The sequence below is a fragment of the Zingiber officinale genome, chromosome 2B, assembly GCF_018446385.1.
Source record: "Zingiber officinale cultivar Zhangliang chromosome 2B, Zo_v1.1, whole genome shotgun sequence".
Lineage (NCBI taxonomy): Eukaryota > Viridiplantae > Streptophyta > Magnoliopsida > Zingiberales > Zingiberaceae > Zingiber > Zingiber officinale.
This window is the reverse complement of record NC_055989.1, coordinates 97811698-97836867: the sequence shown is the minus strand read 5'-3', so window position 1 is coordinate 97836867 and position 25170 is coordinate 97811698. Positions and strand designations below refer to the sequence as shown.

General features: G+C 38.2%; 1 protein-coding gene across 1 annotated transcript; it reads right to left on the bottom strand.

Moving 5' to 3' along the window:
* Positions 1 to 1512: 1512 nt before the first annotated feature.
* Positions 1513 to 8049, bottom strand: LOC122046472 (ruvB-like 2). The gene is made up of 2 exons (XM_042607187.1): positions 7160 to 8049; positions 1513 to 2427 (listed from the first exon to the last, which is right to left on the bottom strand). The coding sequence occupies exons 1-2, from the start codon at positions 7921 to 7923 to the stop codon at positions 1788 to 1790; spliced, it is 1404 nt and encodes a 467-aa protein (XP_042463121.1). The 5' UTR covers positions 7924 to 8049; the 3' UTR covers positions 1513 to 1787.
* Between the last annotated feature and the right edge of the window lie 17121 nt (positions 8050 to 25170).

The window sequence follows — 25170 nt, the reverse complement described above, 5'->3', positions numbered from 1 at the left end:
TGTCCGCATGAGATGAGGTGAGGATAAAATTTAGGTGGGTTCGATCAGTAGAATGATTATAATAAAAAATTCAATTGGTTGGAATTGAAATCCAATTGACTGATAAGACAAGTTAGTCAATTGGCAAACCCTAAATAGTTTTCAAGATTTGTGGTTTGGACCCACTTATGATTTGGTGCAATCGACCGATGTAGAAATCAGAAATCAGTCGACTGAGTAAGTCCCGAGAAGCCAATGAATAAAATATTTGCATTAGAAAGAATAGTTGATAAAAAAATTTCTATTCGAAAGAATAGTTGACTAAGCAGTCAAGTGATGGAAAATCAATTGATTCATTTTGGAATCTGGTCGACGACTAGCACTCCAGATGAAAAAGCAGAAACGAACTATTAATATATAAGGTTATGGTACGGTCAGATATTAAACGGCTACTGCATATAGACTGGTAAACCTTCAAACTAGTCAACTATATGCAACAGACAACAAAACAAGTGTTAAAGGATGAAAGGCTAGGAGGTCGTGGTGGCTTCAAGGTTGAGGATTCTACATTGGCTAAATTTATTTTGAGCCTTGTATTTTAGAGGTAGGATCTTCTGGATCACTTTTCGTGGTCTAGGAAATGTGTCACTCTCATTTGCGGTCGAATCATGATCGTGATCCGGTCGTAAATGGTTACGATCTCCACCTGGGTTCATCGTCCCCACTAGATTATAATTTTTGTTCGGAGCGAGCGACCGGAGACCGCCCGAAGGACACCCTCGCTCGATGCCCAGTAATCTGACCACTTATCCACCACGGGAGGCCTTCAGACGACCTCCGGCCACCCGCTCCGAATAAAAACTATAACCTAATGGGGACGATAAATCCTAGAAGAGATCGTAACCATTTGCGACCGGATCGTAGTCATGATCCAACCGTAAATAAGAGTGGCACATCCCACATCCTCTGGACCACAAAAAAATGGTCCAAGAGATATGTGCTCTTGTATTCTATTCTTCATTGTAATCTTTGCTTATAAGAGATTTCTCCATTGACCAAGAAGAAGAAAGTGATGTCTTCTAGTAATGATTCACTAATAGCTTATGAGCCGTGAAGTAGAAATTTTAAAGGTTATCGAATCATGTTAAACAATGTACTAGATCGATAGCAAGAATAGATGAAATGTATTTATAGGTATATACTCAGAATTTATCACTTCATCTCAAGCGTCCAACCATTTCATATTTTACACATGGATCGCCACCCGTCTATTAGTTGATGCTAATTGGAGGGGCAAGTAAAATCCGTCAAGCGTCTATGTGCCATTGGTCCATATGCCAGTGTTTCAATATGGCTAACCATCCATCATATAGCAAGTATATACCAAGCATTATGTTATTTGTTGGTGCACAACGGCAGACAATGGATGCAAAATTTTTGCAACAGTAAAAATGAGGCCAGTTTATGTTTCAGTCCTATCAAAACGAAATAGTAGGATACCACTCCGCACCATTTGGAAAGACCCTTCGGGAATGAATGAGCAACCATTTCCCTCGACAATTGTTTGCAATCCTGAGAAATACAAGTTTCAAACTGCTTGACCTAATGGGACACACGGTTAAATATAAACAGTGCACCACAAAAAATTAACCTACAGACTACCGCCACAAACACTAGCCTAGTTTCATAATAAATCTGCAGCGCAGACAGACAATAGTATCTATCTCCTATTCGGGCAGCATCAGCATCTCAATAACACAGTATGTCAAGGACCAATAACAGCTTCAAACCTCTTGTGCAGGGACTAATTATTCCATAGCCTCTTCTTCACCTACCCTGGGTACTTCATTGAACATATACTGGTTCTGATACTCCATTAGGTACTGCGTAGATCTCTTCACATCAAGAAACAGCCCGTAAACCCTGCTTACGTCTTCCATCTCCACTGTTTTACCCTTTCGCTTCTGGCAAGCCAGTGCAGCCGCGGTGATTAGGTGAATGGCGTACCTCAGTGATGTCTCCACACCAATTTTCGTCAGCAAGAGCTTTGCGTCCTTGGACATGTCCACCTCTTCTTCGTCACACCTGATTTCAAGAATCTTACCGATTTCTTCCTCAGTGTATGGCTGGGTGGTTATAATGAGAAGGCGATCCAAGAAATCAGCTGGAATTCCATGAGGTGACCGATAGTTGGTTCCTCGGATTGTTGTGATCCCACGATTTGTTGCGATCACTAAAATTGGAGCCATCTCATTCTCCAAGGCATTATTTAGGAAGGAAAAGCATTCAATGTCTAGCATATGGACCTCATCAACGAATAGGACACCTGGAATAATCTCAGCCTTTCCTTCCTCTTTCCACTCTGAAACCTTCGAGTCTATTTGTTCCCTCACTTCAGCTCGGATCTCACCAGTGTCACCAGTAAAAAGTGCAAGAAAACCCTGTGTTCTGAAATTTACATAACACAAAGACAGGTGTATCAGCGTGAGGCAGCTTGAAAATAAGGAAAGTTTTGTCACCATGACATCCGTGTATCTTTAGATCAAAGTTGGAAATAAATAGGATAAAATTGCAGAACACGTTCCAGCTAATCCACTGAATATGCCAACTTTTACTAGTATCGCTATGAATGCAAACAAGGCAAATGGGAAATAAATGGTGTGAAGAAAACATTTGCCAGCTTAATTAAGCTGTTGTCTCAACCCTGTGAATAACTAATAGGAAAAAACAAGTACACCAAAAGGGCACTATCATGTCATAATACCAAATATGTGAGACGGTAGAATTGACAAATGGAGCATTGGAGCTTGATAACATGAATGTAAAGAAGATTTTGCAACACCAAATCAAGATCACACTACTGTAGACGAATCAACAATGACAGAAATTTGGCACAATGCAATTGGCAACAGTGCCAAGCAACATCAACAGGCTGCAAGCAAAAGTGAACAACCATGAGTAGCAGTTCTTTCTCTAAAGCATCTAGTGCCATAATTATGGTATTGCTTCAACCTCTCCAATGGGTTATAATTGCTGAACAGTGCAAGAAGTCAGACGGCATCACAACAAGAGATACATAAGCACTTCACTGTTCTATAAATACACAAATATCAATGCACTTGATCTGTGCCTCATTGTGTTATCATGAAATTGTTCATTAGACAGTAGAAGAGCTTAAATAACCAGGAATAATTGAATAAAGATTTATCAATATTTTCAACAATCTTTACAGGCTCAACAGTGATAACTCAAAATCTGATCAGGATTCCAAATTCAATACGTCATCAGATACCTTATTTTATTGGTTTAAATTGTTTCCAGATAAAAAAAATGTACATATAGCTCAAACAAGTAGTGGACTCCATAGAACCCATGTTGTTTGCCTTATCTAGAGCAAAAATGCCAGGACAGAAGTGACGACCATAATTACCAATTGAATAGGTATGTAGAATTCTAAAGCTGAAATAAGATAACAAACAAATCAAATTTGAATCAAATCCCTGTGAAATCATGATTGGTAAACAATCATGCTAATATATTACAGTCAAGTAGAGTACACCATTTTAATATTTCAGATAGAAGAAAACCAATTTTAACATTTTTGACTTAGCCTAAAGGCGTGAATACACCAAACTCTAGATGTCTGCCAACTAAATGTGTACCTGTTGTGCTATTTTTCACTAAATCCTATAGGATTAACGTAATAGGACGTCTTAAAGTGCACACCCTCTTAAACACAAGTACAGAAATGAATCTATATTGAACAAAAAATGTTGGCTAACTTTTCACGGTCAGAAAGTTATACAACAACGACTAAGCCTTATCTTAGTATGTGGGGTCGATTATATGGATCATTTTACGACATTGAGCTCTATCTTCTACTATATCATCATCTATACTTAAAAAATTTTATTTTATTTTATTGTTGTTAACTAAGTCTTTTTTGGACTTCCTCTTACTCATTTGATATACGTGTTTGTCATAGTTTCACATCGTCTAACTTGAGTATTTATTGGTAGTCTAAGTACATGCTCGTATCATCTTAAACATGCCCCTCGAAGTTTTCCCTTAATAGATACAACTCCGACTTTCTCTCTAATGTTCTCATTTCTTATCCTGTTCATCCTCGTATGTCCACACATCCACCTTAACATTCTCATCTCTACAACTTACATCTTCTACTCATGTGCTCGAGTCATAGCCCAACATTAAACTCCATACAACATAGCAAGTCTAACTGCGATTTTGTAGAACTTTCTTTAAGTTTTAGAGGTATTTTACGGTCACATAATCTCCTTCATTTCAACCATTCTGTTTATATTCTATGTAAGGCGTCTCTCTCAATCCATTCATCGTCTTGCAAAAATGATCCTAAATATTTAAAACTCTCGGTTCCGAGCAACTATTCATCTCCTATCTTGGCAATTGTCTCATTACGTCTAATATTGCTAAACTTAAATTCCATATATTCTGTCTTTATTCTAGTAAGTCTAAAATCTTTCTCTTCTAGTGTTTCTCGTCCAGATTCTAGTTAAGCATTTACTCCTTCACGTGCCTCATCTACTAAAATAATATCATCTTCAAACAACATGCACCACGGTAGTGTGTCTTGAATGTGTGCAATGAGTTCATCCATAATTAATGTAAAAAGATAGGAACTTAAAGTGATCCTTAATGTAACTATATCTTTATTGGAAATGCTTCAATTACTCCACCTTTATTCTGGTCGTTACATCTTCATACATATCCTTAATTAGTTCAATATATATCACGCTAACACTTCTGTTTTCTAGAATTCTCCATATAATTTCTCTTAGACTCTATTATAAGTTTTTTCTAAGTCGATGAATACTATGTGTAAATCTTATTCTTGCTCCCGATATATTTCAGTTAATTGTCTAAGATGTATAGCTTCTATTGTCGACCTTCCAGGCATGAACTCAGATTGATTTTTAGTTGCCAAGGTCACCTTCCTTAATCTTTTTTATATTAATTTTTCCCAAAGTTTCATGGTATGACTCATTAGTTTAATACCCCTATAATTTGTACAATTTTGTACGTCTCCCTTGTTCTTATATAACGGAACTAAAGTACTTATCCTCCATTGATCAGACATTTTTTTCGTTTACAATATCATATTAAATAATTTTGTAAGTCATTCAATACCTTATTTCCCTAAGCACTTCCATACCTCTATCGAAATATCATCTAGTCCAATGGCTTTTCCATTGTACATCCCATTTAAAACTTGCTCTACTTCTGAAGTTTGAATTCTACGATAAAAATTTAAATTTCTATGCTTATTTGACCTACTTAAATTATCTAAGTTAAGTTAATCACCTAAAACATCATTAAAAAATTGATAAAAATACCTATTCCACCGCTCTTTTATTTCTCCATCATTTACTAGTACCCTATTACATTCATCTTTAATACATTTTATTTGGATAAGATTTCTCATATTCCTTTCTCTCACTTTAGTTATTCTATAAATGTCTCTTTTCCCTTCTTTTGTATCCAATTTTTGATATATATTTTTTTAAGTTTACCTTATTTTTACAAATATATAATTCTTTATAAGCTATTTATTTTTCCTTCACTTTCTTTTGTACTTTCTCATTCCACCATCAAAATTCCTTACTTGGTGGTGACCGAGTATAAGTCAGAAAGTTATAAAACATAAAAAAGTTCTAGAGATAAATCTCAGTTGTAGCTAAATTAAAGGAACTCATGGCCAAAAAGCAAGTGTTCTAGTTATTTGGAGACAATCGACAAGGAGAACAATGTAAAGAAAACTATATTACCTTTCACCGAATCAGACTAGAAAAATCCATGACAGCAAAATCTGTAGTAATGGATGACTCAGTTCGAGTATCAAATATAAAAGTCACAAACTCTTGGACAATTTTCTTTAATGTTTCAGCCAAGACATGACATGATGTTAATATCTTGTAGAGTTTACTAGTCCCATGATAATTTCAGAGTCTATGTACAATGACTATACCCTGATTGGATTCATTTTCACTTAGGCCATGTCTACTAGAAGGAAAGGGAGCCATAGCGGAGGGGAAGAGAGAGGGAAAGATGCTACTCATGAAAATAAACATATAGCAGATGCCAAATTCTTAGAGATGATTATTCAAGTACTGAAAAAACTCTGGAATAGTTATATGGCTATACACCTTTATTGACGTCAATATAAAAAAAAAAATTGGGTAATGGTGACAAAGTTGAGAACACAGCATCATAAACAGAAATGGATATTATTCCACAAAACAAAAAAATGATGAGGATTATACATTTTTGATCAAATTTTACAGAACACTTCAACAAAAAAACTAAGATTTTCCTCAAAAATCTACAAAATGCAACACAAATCTTTCTGCAGTAAGTCTTTTTTTTTTCCTTAGCTCAAAACTTTACCAAACGAAATTTAAGCAAGCAAGCAAAAATATATGCAGCATGAACCCTCTCCAAGAAACAAGCTAATTTATAATATCAATGCATTGGTTCACTTGGGTCAAAAATCTGAAAAAACAAATAAATAAATATTTTTTTATAAAAAAAAATCTACAGTTCTAAGCTAACCATTTGATCATAATCAATAAGAATGAACACTGCATAAGCTTAAATAAGATTGAATCAGTGTAACTGAATTTCATTAAATAGTCAAGAATAACTTCGTTCTTATGTTTTCTAATGAAATGAATCTCTAAGGTAGAAATTGTTTCTTCAAAATGTGAATAATTTTCTATTTTAAGTATAGACCTAGTTCCAAAATCATCAATCTCTACTTGGAAAATCAAGTTTAGAAAATATTTGATAAAACTTACACTTAAACTACTAAGCATATTGCACCATCAATCACAGTCAAATATTTTAATATGAAGACACCAACTTCCAGAAGATTAAGCAAGCATGGTTAGAAATAGCCCAGATAATAGTTCATGGTTATAAAATTATTCCAATCTCATCCTAGTGCAAAGCAGTCTTGCTCAATTAAGATATTATTTCAAATTAAGTTATACTTGCATAATAGTTGAAACGAAATAGGGCAAAATACGTTAACAGCTCTCACTTAGTCCAACAAAGAAAGAAATCATAAAATGGCCTCTCCTTAAGTCTTTCTATATAATTGGAATAAATCTGTATCAATGCTTGGCGGAAGAAAATGACATACCTGCTATTGATAACATCAATCTCATGGAGGTTGACACAATGCACAACCTCTTTCCTCTTCTGCAGCTCTCCTTCTGGGCACCTCACAAACTTAGTGCTAGGGCCGGTGGCATCATAGTCCCTCGATCGTGTAATTGACCGGCCAAGCTTTGTGACCTTCCCAGAGGCCCTATCCAGGGTTATCACGTCTCCACTCTGCACCTTCTCCTTTCTAAGCGCCTCTATCATCTTCCCTCCGAGTTCATAAACTGTCTCCATGTCGGTCGTCTTCAGAGTCAATTTCCCAGTTTTCGAAGAGGACTGGCCAGATGATGCTCCAGATGCAGGGCGGTCGATGGAAATCTCGACAACCTCACCCTCAATGATCTCTGCCTCCTCCTTGATGCGGACGCCAATGGCCTTACGGAAGGCCTGAGTAAGGGCCTCGGTCTTAGACATCTCGAGAGAGAAAATCTCGGAAGCAGAGACGGACGCAAAGGGTGTCTCCGCCCCGAGGGATTTGGCGAGGCCCATGGCAACAGCGGTCTTCCCGGTGCCAGGTTGGCCGGCGAGGAGGATGGCGCGACCAGCGATCTTTCCTTCCTTAATGAGGTTGAGGATGAGTCCAGCGGCCTTACGGGCGGCGCGTTGGCCTACCATGCCTTCGGAGACATCCCGGGCCTCGAGCGCGGCGTCAAGGCCGAGCCCTCGGATATGGGAGTGTGCCCCGATGCGCTCGATACGCGTCAAATCCCGTGCCTCGGAAAGATTCCTGAGCTCTGCCATGGGCGTCGGTTAGGGAAGAAAACCAGGGACGGGAAAGAGTGCTAGGGTTTACAGCCGAGCCGAGAGGAACGAAGCGACGGCGAGGACGAGAGGTTTCCTCTTCCGAAGGGTTTTATCGCGGATGGGGTGACTACAAAATGACACAAAACCCCTGACTATTGTTATATTACGTTACGCTCCAACCCACAGCGTCCCATATGTTTCGGCTGGTAAGGGCGCCCATTAGGACGGTAAATGAATCCAATCGAACTGAACTTAAAAACAAAAAAAAATTAATATTCAAGTTCGAGCTCGAATTTGAATAGAGATATTGGAAGTTAGATTCGATAGAAAGTTCAAGTTAGAGCTCAATTTAAAACTTTCGAGATCAAGTTTGAATTTTGTTCGTGTCAGTGATAGATTATGGCTCGAAAATAAAAAAGGCTTGGTTTGAAGTTAGGTTTGGCTCGAAATGTACAATATTATATAAAAATTATATCCTTTTAAAGCTCGTGAGTAGGGCTATAAATGAGTCAAACCGCTCGTGAGCTATTCGAAGCTCGATTCGATAAAAGTTCGTTTGAGCTCGTTTAATTAGGTTCGTTAAGATAAACAAACCAAGCTCAAGTTTCACAATATTCGGCTCGTTAGCTCGTGAGCATGTTCGTTAAGCTCATGAATCTATTTTTTTAAAAAAAAAATAATAATTTTGATATTGAATTTATAGATTTTACACTCTACTTGTGAAAACACATAGACAAATATATTAAATTTATTTATTAGAATAAAATTATAAATTTTAAAAAGAATATTATAATTTTTTAAAAATATATAATTTAGTTTTTAATGAATATTTAAATTTATAATTTATATATATTAAGCTCGATAAAAGCTCGAATAAGCTCGTGAGCCATGAATATATTCGTTAAATAAAGTTCGAGCTCAACTCGATTATAAACGAGTCAAACTCAAACATCCAAGAATTCGGCTAGGCTCGGCTTGATTACACCCCTACTCGTGAGTGGCTCGCGAACTTTCATTTGCAGTCCTAGCATCAACTCTCGTGGAAAAAATCTAAAAATGAGATTTTTTTTATTTTTGGTAATTGGTATATTTTTACATATTGTCAGGATAAATTAAGAAGTGGTCACGAAGATTTATGAAGGAATTTGGAGGGTTATCAAATGACTAATATTTTTAGATCTAATCTATTTCTTATTGAAAGGAAAATTCATGTAACTGAAGCTCGAATCATAAATTACTTGGTTATCTATTAAAGGGCACAACCATTGCACCGGAGGTTGAAAAGTAAGATTTTTTTTATGTTTTTTAAATGTCACATCATTGCACATCAAAAGTAAAAAAATTCTCTCTTTTCTCCACTATAAAAAAAAACTTTAATATAATTTATTTTATAGATCAACACTCAATAATTCGCCTATCTTAAAAAAAATCTTAATTATTTGACCGAATTTATTAAAAAATATTATTAAAAATTTATAATTTTTTTAAAGTACAATATTAAATAATAAATTATTATAAATAATTTTAAAAAATTAATCTTTTACTGATCATGTCGTAGTGTTTCTAAATATACTTAACCAAGTCGATTCAAAATTAATGATGTACTCGATTATCACGTAGTTTGCAGTTCCTCTGAAGGTATTCTTGAAACTCTTGGGTAGAGTCCTGAAATATTTATGTCGGAGGATCTTTTTCATCATTCAACCAATTGATTACTACATCTCTTTATCCTTAATAATCATCTTGTGTATATATATATATATATATATATATTTCAAGTTATTCTTATACCAAAATTGTCTTGAGTCTCCGATCATTGTCCAATGAGATTAGAGCATCCCAAAGACTCGCTCGACGTCCTTTCTTATAGCTTTTTGTCTTTGCTTGAATATCTTTCTCTTGGAATCTCGGAGGCATGGAAAGCTCTTGCTGAAAGCGGCTCATTCTATGTAAATCCCATCAGTTAAATAATACCCTTTTGTTTATTATATGTCATTTGCTGTCAAATTAACTTTCAGTGCATTTCCTTATAGAACATTGTTAAATAAAGGTAATTCATTAAACACATTGATATCATTATATAACTCTAATTTCAAAAAATGTGTCATATCCATAAATCTACAAATGCAACCACTTCATGCACAATGTTAGGACCCATTATCACCTCAAGTTAACTGACCTTTTCAAGCAATGAGACAATTTCTCCATTCTCAATGTATATAATCAATGCTACCCAACATGACATGGAAGTTGTGTCACAATTCATGCTTTTCAAGTTAACGTTGGATGTAAGAAATATTAGGTCTTCTTAAGTATTGTGGCCCAAATACTTTAATCACACATTGACAAAAGTTAACCAAACAATTTAGAGCAGTTGTTTCCCCTATTCATAAGTACTCATCACAAATGTCGACAAGGATCCATATGACAATTGACAAATAGCGGCTATACATTTCTGAAGGGATAACAAACCATGTCTTCCTATTACATCAACTCTCCATTCAAAATATTTTAAATGTTCTCAAGCCATTGACTATGCTAAGGAATAATCAATCATCTTCGTATATGAAATCGTTGTCGAATACCTCATTGGGATATATCGATTGATCAAAGAAGTAATCATTCAAGAGGTGATCATATTCGGCTTCATGATCTCGATTTAAATCCCTTCTATGAGTTCTAAGTCATCATCTGAATCCATCAAAAAATGTCTCCACTGATCGCAGAGAATAGAACGCCTAGAGTAATTTTGACTGTTAGATATTTGAAATAAATGAATATAATCAATGTGGTTTAAGAAGACAATGTTAGTAAAATAGATGATTCTAGCTTCTATACATGATTGGTCGTTGTCATGAACTCGAGTTTAAGGTCGCCGCTCAACCGCTGGTGGAGACAAGGTTTTAACGTCGTCGCTCGATAACTTGATGTAGAGTCGGGTTTAAGGTCGTCGCTCGACTGTCGGTGGAGAAAACCCGAGTTTAAGGTCGCCGCTCGATCGCCTCCACCTCTAGGGTTGAGGGGGAGCGACATTCATTAACTCTGGAGAAAGAAGAAGCTTCTACCTCCGAGTCAAATGAAGAAGAAGATGGTGTCACCTCCACAAGTCAAGCAAAATCAAATGAAGGATCATGTGTCACCCCTATAAGCAAAGGTATAACTATTTCAAATTTAGATAATAAAAATTACATTATATGCTTTGAGTGTAAGAAGAAAGGGCACTACAAAAGTAAGTGTCCTAAATTGGTCAAAAAGAAGGGCAAAGTAGCACCCAAGGCCAAGGAAAAGGCCAAGGAGGTCGGCCCCATGACTAAGAAGAGCAAGGAACACATTTTGTGTTTCTTGTGCAATTAAAGAGGACATTACTGTTGGAGCAATCCCAATGGTCCGTGGGACCATGTGTTTTGGTGTTTGGGCAAAGGGTTTAAGTTAGGTTTACCCTCGTTATTTGATATGTGTACTTGAGTTGTGCAGGACTGCAGGTGACACATGTGACTCAGATTGACGGCTTCGGGTCCGGTGAAGGATGGAGCATCCGAGGGACCGTGGACAAGGCAGCAAGGACAAGGGCCGAGGGAAGCGACTTCGAGGCATACGCGAAGGATGGCATTGGGGACGAGCCGCGGGCTTGGATGCATCCGAGGGACGAGAGCCAAAGGAAGTAGGCTTGAAGGCAAGAGGTCAAGGTTGCAAAGAAGAGTCAAATGAGTCGTGAGGGTACGAGTGCATGAGAGATTGTACTCGGAGTAAAATTCTAGTTTTAGGGTTTTACTGTAGCAGCACTGTAGCAGCACTGTAGCGCTACTGTAGTAGTCGACTGGTGTAGTCGACTGGGGCAGTCGACCGGGGCAGTCGATGGCAGCGAATAGAATGTCACCGATCGTATGGAATCGAGCCGTTGGGATGTCTGATTTGTTCCAAGCTCTATAAGAAGGAGCTTGGTATGGCCGGCCAAGACGACGAAATTAGACTTGGTTAAAGCCTAATTAGTAGTCACAAGAGTTCTCAAGTGTTTGTGGAATCCAAGAGGTCTTGGTGTGTTGTTGTGAGGTTTCTCCACCCACAAGGAGCGACTTCAGATAGCCGGAGTTTGCCGGGGGCTAATCCACCGACGGATAGGGATCGTCCACCTCAAGGACAAGCCGTGGAGTAGGAGCCCTAATCTCCGAACCACGTTAAACGAACGTGTCATTGGTTTGCTTGTTTTTCCTTCCTTTAGTGTTTAGCTTTCTTATTTGTATTTTGTATTGTATTATTCCGCTTGCGCACTAACGAATACATAGGAAGCAACGATTTGGGGGTGCTGTCTATCCAACCCCCCTTCAAGCCGGCCACCGATCCTCCAACAATTACCAGAGTCAATATCCTAACAGGAAGAAACTGTTGGATATTGGGGCCTTAATGGACCAATACGGTTTTGTGGAAAAATTGGAATGCCATCAATAGATAAAAGTCGTAATTGACTTCAAAATTGAAATCTACGTTTCGAGTAGATAAATTTAGACTATTAATTTGCTCAAAACTGATTAAAGGTGAATGACAAATTAATTGTTTAAAGTCGGCCCAAATAAACATTAATTGTTCATTAATGATATATATAAGGAAATGCATGGGAGAATAGTCCCACATCGGAAATTTTTGATGTGCATTCTTTGCTTATTAATGATGTTGTGTTAATGGAGTTAACTCAGAAAAAGACCAGGTGCTCTCTTCTCAGGGGCGAGCAGGTGCTCGCACCTGTGAACCCGCCACGTGCGCAATGGGCGCTTTGTAGGCGCACTTTGCACTTCGCACGTACACGTCGTCACGAGGACATCCACGTGGGCAAGAAGAGATGACTGGACTGTTGATTGGGCAAACTGATGGCAACCGTTGATCAAAGAGGTGTGATGGATCGCTTGTGATGCGATCTAGAGCGTTGGATTGCGAAGAGTCACGATCTGACCGCTTGGGATGAGACTTGATCTGAAGCGTCAGATCGAATGGATCAGTAGATCCAGATCCATGGTTGATGACAATAGGCGAGATCTGATAGATGAGATTAAAGTGGGATATGTGAAGGGTTATAACTCTTCAGAATGGATGATCCAGATCGATCCAGCCCAAAGAACACATCCCCTCACCCAAAAAGGCATTCAACCTCTTCATTTGGTATAAATAGAACCCTCCAGATGCTATCCGTTAGCACCGTAGCGGAGCAATATCGTTTACGGATATAGTGTTGAACATTAGCGTCGACGATCAGTATCAGTTAACGATATTTTGCAAACTGATATGGCTACTTCCAACGACGTTCCGACCGCCATTCCGCCAACATCAATTCCGCATGGAGAAAAGATGCTGCAAACCACGTCGCAACCTCTCTTGAGGACTTGGATCTCACTGCGGTCGTGTTTGAATCCAATACAGTGGAGGATAACCCGAAGCAGTGGTGGATCGATACTGGAGCAACTCGTCATATCTGTTCAGATAAAGCGATGTTCTCCAAGTATACTCCGATAAATGGAAGGAAGCTCTATATGGGCAATTCCACGACATCTCCGATCATCGGACTCGGAAAAGTTGTTCTGAAGATGACGTCTGGAAAGGAGCTAACTCTGATTGATGTGCTCCATGTTCCCGACATCAGAAAGAACCTAGTTTCTGGATCGACACTTGTTAAGGCCGGGTTTAGACTAGTGTTCTAGTCCAACAAATTTGTCCTTACGAAGAATGGTGTCTTCGTAGGAAAGGGGTACTTAGAACAAAGTCTATTCAAAATGGTTGTAATAACTGTACTCCAAAAATTTGATGGTAATAAAATAATTGCTTCCAGCTATGTGGTTGAGTGTTTCAATTTGTGGCATGATCGACTCGGACATGTGCATAATAATACTCTAAAACGTCTCGTCAAACTAAATTTATTACCGAACGTCAATGTTGACGAAACACACAAATGTGAAGTGTGTGTAGAAGCTAAAATGATGAAACTACCTTTTCATTCGGTGGAAAGGTCAACGACTCCTCTAGAGTTAATACATAGTGATCTATGTGACTTGAAATTTATGCAAACTAGAGGAGATAAAAAGTATTTCATTACTTTTATCGATGACTGCACGAGGTTCTGCTATGTCTTTCTTTTACGAAGTAAAGACGAAGCCTTAGAGACGTTCATAACCTATAAAACAGAAGTTGAAAATCAACTTGACAAACGAATTAAGATAATTCGTAGCGATAGAGGTGGAGAATATGGTGACCGTTTGATGAATTTTGTTCAGATTATGACATTATCCATCAAACAACGACGCCTTACTCACCTCAATCGAATGGTATTGCTGAACGTAAAAATCGAACACTAAAAGAGATGATGAATACCTTATTGATAAATTCAGGATTACCTCAAAACTTGTGGGGGGAATCAATATTATCAGTAAATCGCATTCTCAACAAAATTCCTCAAAAGAAAAGTGATAAAACTCCATACGAACTATGGAAAGGCCGCAAACCATCGTACAAATACCTGAAAGTGTGGGGGTGCTTGGCAAAGGTCGAACTACCTAAACCAAAGCAAGTAAAGATCGGACCTAAAACATTTGATGCAGTATTTTTTGGATATGCCCATAATAGTAGTGCATATCGTTTCCTAGTTCACAAATCAGACATTCCTGATATTCATGTGGGAACAACCATAGAATCTCGGAATGCGATATTCTTTGAAAATGAATTCCCAAATAAGAAGGAAAACATTGAAAATGATAATAACGGAAGTTCAAACGAAAATGACGTTACCGAACTTAGCTGTTATAAAAGGACTATTGACAATTAAAGTGAAGGGCCACGTCGTAGCAAACGGGCTAGAGCTGAGAAATCGTTCGGGCCAGATTTCATGATTTTCATATCGGAAATGGACCCAACACTACAAAAAATACCATTATTACCGACTGAATTTTCCGTCGGTATTCCGTCGGTATATGACATTACCGACGGAATTTATGATATCGGAAGTATTTTGGTCGGCATTCACTTTACCGACGGAAAAGTAAATCCGTCGGTAGTTACCGACGGAATTATCTATTCAGTCAGTATATTACCGACTGACTTTCTTACCCGTCGGTAAAAAGTCAAACGGCGCTAAACGGAACTTACCGACGGAATCTTTTATTCCGTCGGGGATTACCGACGGAATTATAGTTTCCGTCGGCAAATTCCCGACGGAATTACGGATTCCGTCGGCAAACACCGACGGAATAAAAGATTCCGTCGGTAAACCCCGACGGAATACTTGTTTCCGTCGGTGTTTTCCGACGGAATTACGGATTCCGTCGGGGTTTACCGACGGAAACTATAATTCCGTCGGTAATATATCAAAAAAACAACTGTACTTTTCGATAATATACCGACGGAATTTTAGTTTCCGTCGGTAAAAACCTGGAAAAATTTTGAAATCCTGCCCCTGTTTTGCTAGTTTCCCATATACAAATTTAATACAAATACAAACCATCACAGGCGATGGTATCACAAACACAATCCACACAATATATTCACAACATACAACAACAAGATCACAATATAAATCAATCCACAATCTCCAAAATACAACACACAACAAATATATAAACATAACTGAACGACAAATAGAAAATCTCCAAACTATAATAAAATCTAAGTATCAAGTTCTCACAATCAAAAATATCTAAAAATATACAAGTGAACAACAAATACAAAATATCCAAAATACATACCATGATACATCACTTATACATATATCCGAATATAATCCTGTAAAAGTCAAATACAATAGATTATGATTAGAATAAATCGATGCAAATATAATATAACTCAAACATTGTTATATATAACTAATTTTACTTGTAAAAAAAAATACCTGGATTATATTTTGGATAACCAATATTAGTGGTGATGGTGAATGTATCAGTATGAACTCCTGAAAAATGTAAAACACTTTAAGATAAACCTCTAATAATATCTCAATACAATAAATATATTTGACTTAATGAATTTCTAAAAAAATCTAAAAAAAATCAAGTTATAGTTAAACATACCTCAACAAAATCTAATCATCAGCAGAGCCTGGGTCTGATGGGTCTGGGGTCTCCTCTGACTGGGGCTGCTGTGATGGGTCCCATCGTGCAATGATTGCTTGCATCTGGGCCAATGCCTGCTCCTGTGCAGCCCACTTCTGATCCATGGTAGTCATCGGTAGTCATGAGTCTTCAAGTCTTGGTTTTCTTTTCTTAATGACTCCACCTCAGAAGAAGAAGAAGAGGAACTCGCACGGCCCCTAGGAGTCCTCAAGCGATCAAATACCACCTTGGCCTGGGAACCAAGGCCGTAGAGGGAGGAGTTCTTTGTCCTTCCACCCACAACATCATAATAAATTTCATTTATTTCCTGGGTGGATAGATCCTGTGACTCCCCTCCCTCTACTGGTGGCTGAGATGCCTGAGCAACCCTGCTTGTCATTTCATCCTGTGTAGAAAAAATATACAATTTATATATTATACACAATTATTAAAGCTAATTAATCATTATTAAAGATTAAATATAAATTGCAAGTTAATAATTCAAACCCCAATGTTCTTTGATCGATCATCAATATATGTGCCATCCTTTCTCTGGTGAGTTTTGAGAAAGATCTCCAAGCAAGTGGGTTGTCTTTCTAAAGAACGCTCCTGCATGTACAAATAAATTTGACTAAAATTATACAAGTTCATTAATAAATAAAAATTTAATTTATATAACTTTAAATTAAAATTACCAGATCCATAGCGTGCTCAACAATGGATCGAGATCCTGATGTATGCCGAGCATATCCGGTACTCGGGCCACCTGGCTCTGTATTCCTATTCGCTCGAGCTTTTAGAGCCTTTGTCTGCCATCTTTCTGCAGACCAAGTGGCCGTCCATGCACTCCAAATCTCGTCGGATACATAAGCAGGTCGTGTGCCATCCTTTCTCACATAGTATAATAGGTCTTTGTACAACTTGGCACAATAAATATTCCAAGTTTTTGCAAATTCTACCTCGTGCCCCTCCTCCCATGTATATTTTTTCTGCAATTTAAAAATAAAATTTTAGAATATTAAAGGATAAATATAATGTACACATTCAATTTACTTACCACAAATTCTTGATAATAGAAATCCTTAGTTCCAGCATCTACATGTCTCCATGTAGTCCCAGATATGCAGACTCTTTCCTTAAATTTCCGTGTGATATATGTGGATACTCGATGGCCGTCGGGAGTAAACCTACATATAAGCAGTATTAAGACATAAGATATATGTTATAAATAAAGAACTTGAATTACTAATAATAAAAAAAATACTTACGACTCTCCAACAACCCTAAGTACGGTGGATCCACGGAGTGGTGCTGGAAGATCTGCCATGATACCTTATATCTACAAAAACATATTACAGCACATCATAATAAGTCTTTAATAACATGATAAATAAGCAACAAAACATGATTAAAGCATAACTTACTAGATGAATAATAATGCTAAAATTTAATCAATCCTAGACTCTGGAAGCATTTCTACTCAACATTAACAGTTTGTAAGTCATCGTCGCTAGACTCTGTTAGTTCAACAAAATCCTCACTGCTGGATTTCTCTCCATCATCTATCTCCTCGTCAGTGGCATTACCATCTACAAGTAATTGTGATGTAGATTGGATTTGTGAATCAACCGAATGTCTCTCTACTTCGTCATTCTGAAATGCATCATGGTTTTGAGCAGTAATAGTATTCGGCATTTCTATGGTAGAACGAGACTTCAATCGACAAACAGACAACCATTCACTAGCTCTTCTTCTCTTCGTAGGATATTCAAGATAAACCACCTGACCCGCTTGTATTGCAAAAATGAAAGGTTCAAACTTATTGAACCTTCTGTTTGCATTAACCTCTACTAAATTATAATTTGGATGTATTCTGGTACCTGTTCTTGGGGTTGGATCATACCATGAACATTTGAACAACACACACCTTTTTATCGGTAATGCAGGATACTCAACCTCTATAATTTCCTCAAGTCTACCATAGTAATCAAACTCAGTGTTATTGGTATCGATAGATCCTTTAACGCAGACACCAGAATTAAAAGTTAATCTCTGCGAATCTCGTTGTCTCACATGGAATTTGAGACCATTAACATAGTAACCCGAATAGACCATTATTTGGCGTAGGGGTCCAGATGCAAGATTCAATATTCTATCATCTTGTACATTAGATATTCTTCGGTCTTTCACCTATCAAAATAGTAATACGAAAAATTAGGACCGAATTTATTTTAATAAAGAATTATGAAAATTTCTCTAACTCACATATATTTGAAACCATAATGCAAATTCGGTCTCTAACTTTTCAGCAACCTCACTTGCAGTCATTGATGGATTTTGAAGATGTAATTGTTGCTCATACAAGCTTTGAAAAAAGGTAATTATAAGAAAATTAGGATATCAAGCAATTAACTACAACGAAATAAAAGTTTGATTAGAGAAGTTAACTTACTTTATGTATGGTTTGACCTCATCACAGTTTAAGAGTATGTATGTTCTTGCAGCATGGTATTCTTGTTGAGTTAACCATCTAGAAACAGATGCACCCATTGGTTTACCAGAAAATTTGAAAATAGAAAGCATCGATGGATCTATATTCTGAGTATCATCGGAATTTCTAGGGCATTTGCGGTGTCTGGTTTTAACATTATCAGCAAAATAATAAGAGCAGAAAAAAGATGCTTCCTCCACCAGATAAGCATTACATATTGACCCTTCAACTCTTGTTTTATTACGAACATTGTTTTTTAATTTTCTCAAAAACCTTTCAAATGGGTACATCCATCTGTACTGCACAGGACCAGCTATTCGTGCCTCATATGGTAAATGTACCGGTAGATGTTCCATTGAATCAAAAAAACTTGGTGGAAATATGCGCTCCAACTTACAAAGTATGAGAGGAATGTCAGTCTCTAGCTGAATCATATCAACCGTCATAATACACCTCGCTGTCAAATCTTTTGTAAGTGCTTGCCAAACATTATTGGGAAGTAAATCATGAAAAGCTATTGGAATAAGTCTTTGCATGAACACATGACAGTCATGACTCTTCATTCCAAACATCTTTAATTTGTTCATGTCAACGCATCGAGCCATATTCGAAGCATATCCATCTGGAAATTTGATTTCTTTTAACCAACTACATAAAGCTTGTTTACCATCTTTGTCCAATGTATAACAAGCTTTTGGAAACTTATTGGTTGTTTCATTCTGATGCAACTCTGGTCTGTTGACTAGTTCCTTTAATTCCTCACATGATTTTGTAGTATCCTTAGTTCTTCTAGGTATATTCATCACAGTGTTGAAGATATTATCAAAGAATTTTTTTCTCAACATGCATCACATCTATATTATGTCGAATGAGTAGATACTTCCAATAAGGCAGCTCCTAGAATATGCTCCTTTTCTTCTAACCACACTTGCACATCCTAACAAGATATTTATTTATCTCATCAGAATTAGGCTGAGATACTGGGATAAATCCATAACTATCTATTTGTTCAATGATTTCTTCACCTGAAGCATGGACTGTTGAGGGAGGTTTTCTGACTACAACATTGTTTAGAAAATTTTTCTTATTTCGCCTAAAAGGGTGATCAAGTGGTAAAAATTTACGATGATTATCAAACCAAGATACCTTCCCACTGCAAGGTAATGAAAATGCATTGGACTTTGTCATGCAATGTGGGCATGCTAATTTACCAGTCGTGCTCCATCCCAACAACATTGAGTATGTTGGAAAATCACTGATCGTCCATAATAAGATAGCATGCAATGTAAAATTAGTTTTACTTGTAACATCATAAGTCGCCAACCCTAAATTCTATAATTCATTCAGCTCGGCAATTAGAGGTTGTAAAAAAACATCTATCTTATCTTTGGGATTGGTTGGGCCAGGAATAAGCACTGTAAGGAACATAAATTCATCTTTCATGCACATCCATGGTGGTAAATTGTACGGTGTTAATATAACTGGCCAAGATGAATATTGTTGTCCGTGACCAAATGGTTGAAATCCATCTGCAGAAAGTCCCAATCTCACATTTCGTGGTTCCATTGCAAAGGAGGGAAAGACAGTATCAAGATGTTTCCATGCAGGAGAATCACAAGGATGACACATTATACCTCCTTCATGCTCATGCTCATGCTCATGATGCCACAACATGTGGTTAGCTGTAGCTGCAGATGCATACAAGCGTTGAAGTCTAGCAGTTAACGGAAAATAATACATCACTTTCCAAGAAATATTTTTCTTCTTCTTCCCTGATATGCGATTACGATGCTTAAAACGAGGGTGAGTACAGATTTTACATTCATTCAAATCACTGTCTTCATTCCAAAATATCATGCAGTTGTTTATACAACAATCAATTTTCTCTGCAAACACCTAAACCTCGATCAATTTCTTTGTTTTGTAGAAGCTATCGGTCATTATGTTATCAGTAGGAAGCAACTCGACATCAATTGACAAATGTCATCGTAACATCTTTACGAGAAATGATGTTCGCTTTCATATTCAATAACCTTCAGTAGTGATAGTTGTGAATGACCGAAGGAATGCCTTCCCACACTTCTCTTTCACTAGCCTTTAACATTTCATATAGTTCTTGATATTCAGGGGTTGGTATTTCATCTATATTCGAATAATCAACTGCATTCATCGCATCTTGAACCATTGATTGCATTGAAATATCAATATTATTTGATGCTTGAGGAGCTGTAATATAGTCGAATCGAACCACCGATGACCCAATTGGTTCATATATATAAGGTTCTCCGTGGCAATACCAATTGTAGTAATTTGGCACAAATCCATTTCTACATATGTGCATTTTTACGGTATCTTCATCACGAAATGCTCTATTTTGACATTTTTTATTATTGCATGGACACCGTAACTCAGAACCATTCATACATTCTGGATGACTTTTAGCAAAAATCACAAACTGTTCAACTTCAGCAATAAAATCATCTCTGATAAAACCATTGTCTAATCGATTGTACATCCAAGCTTTGTTCATATACATTGGTATAACCTAAAGAGAATATAAATTGAAACATTATTAAACTTGTTGTATCACTTGAAATAAGTTTAAATAAAGAATTATGTGCACAATTTCATCTCACGATCATCATATCATATTACCATAAATCACCTCTACACTAGAACAATTAAATGAAACTATTATAAACATGTTGTTCCTTATAGCATTATCAAATGAAATAATCATACATATATGAGAAGCATCAATCAAACTACATTTTATGCAAGTACAATAGCGAAATTGATCAAAATATGTCATGACACTTAAATTTTCTAGGGTTTACATTGTGCTCAGCTACGAACAGTAAAAAAGCACCGCTACAATTGCGAGCAGGCTGCTGGCCGCGAGCAGTGAGCCGTGAGCAGGCCGCCAGCCGCGAGCATTGAGGCGCGAGCAGCCCGCTGGCCGCAAGCATTGAGGCGCGAGCAGCCCGCTGGCCGCGAGCATTGAGGCGCGAGCAGCCCGCTGGCCACGAGCTGGCCGCTGGCCGCCGGCCTCGAGCAGCCCAGGAACCCCGGAGCAGGCCGGCGGCCGCGAGCAGCCCGCCGGCCGCAAGGACCCTGCCGGCCTCGAGCAGGCCGCCGGCAGCGATCCGCGAGCAGGGCGCGACTGCCGGCCGTGTGAAAACGCAAACGAGAGAGGAGAATAGAAGAGCATACCTGAGAGATCGCCGGAACGGTGTGAACGGGAGGAAAGGGCGCCGAGATCGCTGGAGAGAGCCGCCGGAAATCGCCGCCGCTGAGGAAAGAAAGAGGTCGCGCGAAGAGGAAAGGGGCAATCTGTGCCCTAAAACGTGATTTACCGACGGAAATATAGTTCCGTCGGTAATCACCGACGGAATAATACTTCAGTCGGTAATCACCGACGGAATGGTTAATTCCGTCGGTGATTTCGGCTAGTTATCGGGTAAGGTTTAGCGAATGCAAAGAAAACGGGTACGGGGCAGAAACTTACCGACGGAATATGATTTCCGTCGGTATAATAAAACCCTAAACCCGATAATTACCGACTGAATATAATTCCGTCGGTAATGTTTACGCCCGCACCCGCCTATTCACCAACGGAATAAGAAGTCCGTCGGGAATACACAAAAATTCTAACGGCGATATTATGGACTCCCCGACGGAATAGTATTCCGTCGGTAATTACCGACGGAAATATTAATTCCGTCGGTAATTACCGACGGAAATAGTAATTCCGTCGGTAATTACCGACGGAAGTTTAATTCCGTCGGTAATTACCGACCAATATAAATCCCGTCGGTACGTACCGACAGAGGTATTTTCAGTCGGTATACGCCGACGGAGTTAAGATTCCGTCGGTACTCCCGTCGTTAAACTCATGCATTTTTGTAGTGCAAGAACATTAAGTGAAGCTCTCTCTAATCCCGATGCTCCAATGTGGAAAGAAGCTGTCAACAGTGAAATCGAATCCATCATGAATAATCATACTTGGGAATTAGTAGACCTTCCTTCTGGTAATAAACCATTAGGTTGTAAGTGGATACTAAAACGCAAGTATAAAGCTGATGGATCAATTGACAAGTATAAAGCCAGACTTGTAGCCAAGGGGGACAAGCAAGAGGAAGGCCTTGATTACTTCGATACCTACTCACCGGTGACAAGGATTACGTCCATACGAGTGCTAATAGCCATTGCAGCACTGTATGACCTTGAAATACATCAAATGGATGTTAAGACTGCATTCTTAAATGGTGAGTTGGAAGAAGAAATTTATATGGAGCAACCCGAGGGGTTCGTGAATCCAGGAAATGAGAAAAAGGTGTATCGACTTGTTAAGTCATTATACGGACTTAAGCAAGCGCCTAAACAATGGCACGAAAAATTTGACAAAGTAATGCTGTCAAACAAATTCAGAATAAATGAATGTGACAAATGCATTTATGTCAAAGACACACCTAAAGGTTATGTAATCATCTGTCTATACGTAGACGACATGCTAATAATGGGCAGTAATCATGAAATAATCATGACTACAAAGAAAATGTTGACAAAAAATTTCGATATGAAAGATATGGGTCAAGCAGATGTTATATTGGGAATTAAAATTCTCAGGACATCAGAAGGGATAGTTCTGACACAATCCCATTATGTAGAGTCAGTATTGAAAAGATTCAATGCGTACGATCTCTCTACAGTAAAATCACCTATGGATCTAAGTCAACACTTAGTGAAAAACCATGGTGAGACCTTATCGCAGTTGGAATATTTTTGGATAATAGGTAGTTTGATGTATCTCACAAACTACACACGTCCGGATATTACCTGTGTGGTCAACAAGCTGAGTCGTTTTACGAGTGATCCAAACGACACCCATTGGAAAGCATTGATGCAAGTTCTTAGATATTTGAAATATACTATGAACTATGGATTACATTATGGAAAATATCCCGCTATGCTGGAGGGATATTATGATGTTAATTGGATATCAAATACAAAATACTCCAAATCCACTAGTGGATATGTTTTCACGATCGGTGGGGGAGTAATATCTTGGAAATCCACTAAGCAGACGTGCATTGCTCGATCAACTATGGAATCCGAGTTTATAGCACTAGACAAAGCAGCTGAATGACTGCGGAATTTCTTGGAAGATATTCCGAGCTGGACGAAACCTATGTCTGTTGTACTGATCCACTGTGATAGTCAATCGACAATTGGAAGGGCACAGAGTAGTATGTACAATGGGAAGTCACGACATATACGTCGTAGATATAATACCATTAGGCAGTTGATCTCGAATGGAGTGATTGCAATCGACTATGTTAAGTCCAAAGATAATTTGGCATATCCTCTTACAAAAGGGTTGAGTCGAGATCAAGTATACTGCTCATCAAGAGGAATGAGATTAAAAATCTACAACTAAAAAACGACTGTAGTGGTAACCCAACCTTGTTGACTGGAGATCTCAAGATATTGGTTCAATGGGACAACGAAGTTACAGAAGTTGTGTTACAGCACATGAGATATTTTATCTCTATCCCAATTCTAGGATGAATTTGTGTTGTCCTACCTCATGTAATGAGGAAAAGCTTATGCTTTTAGTGACTTCTATACCTTATAAGGTGGAGTATGGTAGGATACTCCTGATAGAAGTGTCACATATATGAGTGTGAAGACAGGCCGCTTCAATGAAACACTCATGAATCCAAGATGGTGTCCATGGCCGAAATGAAACCAACCATGAGAACCTAAAGTAGGTGAGATATGTCTCTGTGTGGGTGTTATTGTCTTAGTATACACCAACAGCTGAGCAGTTCAAAACATCACGTTCACTGCACAGCCTAGTATACTTGATAGCATTCCACTATGAAAGGTTCAAAGCCACAAGCTACCTCTCCCCGATGCAGTGACTTATCGATTAGACTCTTGTAAAGTGTCAGCATGCATACACGTATTGCATTAATTTCCATTCATGTGGGGGATTGTTGGATATTGGGGCCTTAATGGACCAATACGGTTTTATGGAAAAATCAGAATGCCATCAATAGATAAAAGTCGTAATTGACTTCAAAATTGAAATCTATGTTTCGAGTAGATAAATTTAGACTATTAATTTACTCAAAACTGATTAAAGGTGAATGAGAAATTAATTGTTTAAAGTCAGCCCAAATAAACATTACTGATATATATAAGGAAATGTATGGGAGAATAGTTCCACATCGGAAATTTTCGATGTGCATTCTTTGCTTATTAATGATGCTGTGTTAATGGAGTTAACTCAGAAAAAGACCAGGTGCTCTCTTCTCAGGGGCGAGCAGGTGCTCGCACCTGTGAGCCCGCCACGTGCGCACGTGAGCAATGGGCGCTTTGTAGGCGTACTTTGCACTTCGCATGTACGCGTCGTCGCAAGGACATCCACGTGGGCAAGAAGAGATGGCTGGATTGTTGATTGGGCAAACGGATGGTAACCGTTGATCAAAGAGGTGTGATGGATCGCTTGTGATGCTATCTAGAGTGTTGGATCGCGAAGAGTCACGATCTGACCGCTTGGGATGAGACTTGATCTGAAGCATTAGATCGAATGGATCAATAGATCCAGATCCGATGGCTGATGACAATAGGCGAGATCTGAGGGGCACAACTCTTCAGATCTGATGGATGAGATTAAAGTGG

Bases quoted from the DNA above. Each gene is read 5' to 3' on its own strand.
- LOC122046472 (XM_042607187.1), bottom strand. From the start codon at position 7,923: ATGGCAGAGCTCAGGAATCTTTCCGAGGCACGGGATTTGACGCGTATC. The intron at 2,428-7,159 runs GTATGTCATTTT...TGTAAATTTCAG, and splicing joins ATTGATGTTATCAATAGCAG to AACACAGGGTTTTCTTGCAC.